The sequence below is a fragment of the Tarenaya hassleriana genome, unplaced genomic scaffold (assembly GCF_000463585.1).
Source record: "Tarenaya hassleriana unplaced genomic scaffold, ASM46358v1 Cleome1257, whole genome shotgun sequence".
Classification (NCBI taxonomy): domain Eukaryota; kingdom Viridiplantae; phylum Streptophyta; class Magnoliopsida; order Brassicales; family Cleomaceae; genus Tarenaya; species Tarenaya hassleriana.
In genome coordinates, this window is record NW_010963021.1 from 1 (window position 1) to 3,865 (window position 3,865).

The 3,865-nt window shown below is 46.9% G+C and overlaps 2 protein-coding genes across 2 annotated transcripts; one reads left to right on the forward strand and one right to left on the reverse strand.

Moving 5' to 3' along the window:
• Positions 1–5: 5 nt before the first annotated feature.
• On the forward strand, positions 6–1,574 carry LOC104807106 (the record flags this gene model as incomplete). The annotated part of the gene is made up of 4 exons (XM_010532217.1): positions 6–187; positions 641–851; positions 940–1,069; positions 1,162–1,574. Coding segments are annotated over 4 exons (708 nt in total), but the record flags the coding sequence as incomplete, so codon positions are not given.
• A 347-nt stretch (positions 1,575–1,921) lies between these two features.
• LOC104807107 (probable LRR receptor-like serine/threonine-protein kinase RKF3) lies at positions 1,922–3,862 on the reverse strand (the record flags this gene model as incomplete). Its single annotated transcript, XM_010532218.1, has 1 exon — positions 1,922–3,862. A coding segment is annotated over one exon (1,758 nt), but the record flags the coding sequence as incomplete, so codon positions are not given.
• Between the last annotated feature and the right edge of the window lie 3 nt (positions 3,863–3,865).

Sequence of the window (3,865 nt, forward strand, 5' to 3'; positions counted from 1 at the left end):
TGGCACTGCAGGACGTGAAGGCGGACGAGGCCGACGAAATGCGGCCGCTGTCGGATCTGGCGGCGGCGCTCGGCATGCACTTCGTCTTCGCCGATAGCTGGGCCCCGCAGTACGGGAACGCCGTCCTCTCCAAGTGGCCGATCAAGCAGTCCGCGGTTCACAGGATCTTCGACGACTCCGATTTCAGGTCAGGTTGCAGATTTTGTGTTATGAAATAATATTAGTCTCCGTTTTGATTAGGACAAGTTTTTCCAATATCCGCGGCCGAATCAGTTATTATTAATGATAGTTCCAATGCGTGTTGTGTTAAATGCTAACATGCATGATCTTACGTGTGAAATATACGAATCTGAAATCATTAAATTGTTATAAAATCGATGATATTGCAAGTCTAAACACAGTGGGGAGGTGCGATAAATTGTATGGTCCCGAAATACACATTACGACGGGGGAGAAAGATCATGAAAATCTGTTTGCTTTTAAAATAATATAAAATAATAAATTGTTACGTTGCTTTCAGAATGCATAATTGGTACAGACAGCTTGTCTTCCACTTGGACTTACCCCGCTCCATGGTTTCTTGATTTTATCATACGATACCAATCCCCATTTACTCTATCAATTGTTACCATGAACGCAGAAACGTGCTGAAAGCGACCATAGATGTTCCTGAGACGGGGGAAGTGGAGTTCCATTGCACACATCTTGATCACTTGGATGAGAACTGGAGGATGAAGCAGGTTGATGCTGTCATCGCATCCGCCAACGGAGCACCTCACGTCCTTGCTGGTGCTCTCAATTCTCTCGACGAAACCGACTATTCTCCCGAGAGATGGTCCGACATCGTCAGGGTATATACATCAACCTTTGCTATACAATGAATCAAATCATTGACCAAACATAAATTGATAACATCATTGGCCACTTTGATTAGTATAGTATTATGAAGAGATGGGTAAGCCAGTGCCAAAAGCTGAAGTGATGAGATACTTGAGGAGGAAAGAGTACACGGACGCCAAGGATTTTGGAGGAGAGTGCGAATCGGTGGTTGTGGTAGCAAAAGGCCAAAGTAAGAACACAGACACACACACACATATACATACATATATATATATAGTGAGTTAGCATCATGCATGTAGTTTTTCTTTTGGGGTATGGAAGATGTGCAGGGGACGTGCAAATACGGGACAAGAGTGGACTACATAATGGCATCGCCTGAGTCTCCGTACAAGTTCGTGCCCGGTTCTTACTCTGTTTTGTCCTCCAAAGGCACCTCCGACCATCACATCGTTAAGGTTGATGTCGTCAAACTCCGTACCAAGCACCTTCAGATTCCCAACAGATAGAGTTTTTGATCGATGAAGATTACACATTTTAAACACTATGGCGCGAGTTTATTTCCAGATATACATATATATATATATGTATATATATTCCGTCATTGATGTCATGTGTATATATTTCATAGACTAGCATGGTCTCTGCTTTTGCTTATCACCTTGGCTTTCTGATTCTCAATGATCCTATTCTGAGCCCTTTGACTTTTTACACTGGACGTAAGTGGTTTAACTATACACGTAAGAATTTTCCAATTCGGCACGTGGGCGTATCTATCTTCCAGGCTCTGCTTTTTCTAATACATTGAACAACGATGGGTTTCTGTCAACTTCCGATTCTCTTCTTTTTGAACTGGTCAAATAGGAACGTTATCTATCTGTCTTTTGTTTATATACACACACACATATATATATATATATATATGATTTCTCGTGCCTGCTTTTTCTCGAAAATGCATGTGCAATATTGATCTGCATCACATCTTATTCGGCTGCGCCTTGGTCGAAATTCTTTTGAAACAACATCATAGAATCACTCGGATTCCTTGTAAAATGAGTAACGACAATCACCAACCCATACGAACTCAGAGAGAAACACAAATTCATTTATATATAAAAAAAAACAGAATCAATAAATATGCTCACAAAAGAATGGGAAGAATGTACACTTTGTTATTTACAAGTTTCGTTTTGCCCCTGTTCCAGCCTTCAGAAAGACAGGACATCTCTCTAGCTCTATGCAGCAAAAAAATATTAGCGTGAAACATTTAGACTGGTGCTTCTTGGCCATTTCCTGAAGACCCTTCACATCCGAATGAGAATGCCTGATAACCCGTTGGGCTCGACAGCTTTCCAGACCCGCTGCTGCTACTTATGGATTTTGTGATCTCCTCCATACGAGCTACCAGAGGGATCGGTCGCTCGGGTACAGTTGGAACAGCCATGTCATTGCTCTCAAGCAGTTTCACAACCTGATCCATGGTTGGCCTTGCGTATAGCTGCGGATGCGAACACAATACAGCAATCAACACATACTTCTCTATAACCTCCGGAGGTCCCTTCTCCGGTAACTCATCGTCCACCACATCCAGCGTCCGGCCTTCCCTCACCAGCGACCATGCCCAGTCTGCCACAGACAGTGGCTGCCCCTCTTCATCCATCACAATCGCTTTTCTCCCGCTTAGAAGCTCCAGCAACACCACCCCAAAGCTGTACACGTCGCTTCTCTCAGTCAGCTGTCCGTACAAGGCGTACTCAGGAGCTACATATCCCATTGTGCCGGCGACCCGCGTGCTCATATGCGTCATTCCTTCAGGATTGAACTTTGCCAGCCCAAAATCAGCAACCTTGGCTTCAAACTTGTCATCCAACAGTATGTTGCTGGCCTTAATGTCCCTGTGGATGATAGCGAGTTGTGCGCCGTAGTGTAGATAAGCCAGTCCTCTGGCCATCCCAAGCGCGATCCTCTGCCTCAGTGGCCAAGAAAGCTTATTCTCCATATCTCCGAAAAGGTGGTCATGAAGACTACCATTCTTCACCAGATCACACACTATTATCCTCTGGTGACCCTCCAATGGCGTGGTTGCTATACAATATCCTCTCAGCGCCAGGAGGTTCACGTGGCGTATGCTCGCGATAACCTCGACTTCGTGGGCGAAGTTTGCGTCACCGCCAGCCGAACAGTTCTTGAACCTCTTGAATGCGACCTCCGAGCCGTCGGGCAACACCCCCCTGAAGACATTCCCATACCCTCCCCTGCCTATGATGTTGTGTCGTGAGAAATTGTTCGTAGCTTTCTTGATCTCTTCCAGCGTGAACTTCGCAAGAGTGGTGCTCTCGCTGATCGAATCCAGTCGGGACTGATAACCCGTTTCTAAACCGCTGATCCTGTCTCGCTTCATCTTCCTGTGCTTAAAGTTCTTCCTTTTCCGCCGGAGAAACCAGAACCAAGCGGAGATCAAGGCAGAAGCAACGAAGAAACCCGACAAAGCAACGGGTATTATCACCTTTTTTCCATTCCCAGAGCTGCTGGAAGCGAAATCGAGCTGAAACAAGCATTTTGCAGTACCCTTATCGGTGGGGCCGTACATGTTGGCGAAAGCAGCGGCGTAAATGGACGGATAAGCTGAACAATCGGAGACATTTCCGACGGAAGGTCCCGTCAGGGACGCCTGAAATGCGGACAAGCTCTGAGTGCAGGAGGCGCAAGGGGTGTTGCTCTCCAGGGAGAGGTTACAGCGCGAAACGGTGGCGTTTAACGTGGAATTGGGAATTAGGTTTTCGAATTGGGATCGAGTAGTGATGTTCATGCATCCCTCGGAAATCCACGGCGTCTGGAATCCGCACGAAGACCTGATGTCGAAGCCGCGAAGAAATCCGACGATCGAAGACTGGTAAGCCGTCCAGCACGACTCGGCCGAGCTCGGCGGGGGAAGGAACGAACCGGTCCGACGGAGGAGGTCGGAGTAGACGAGACGGAGACCCTGGAGGAGGTAGTGGCAGGTGGTCGCACTGTCGTGGCTCGGCCG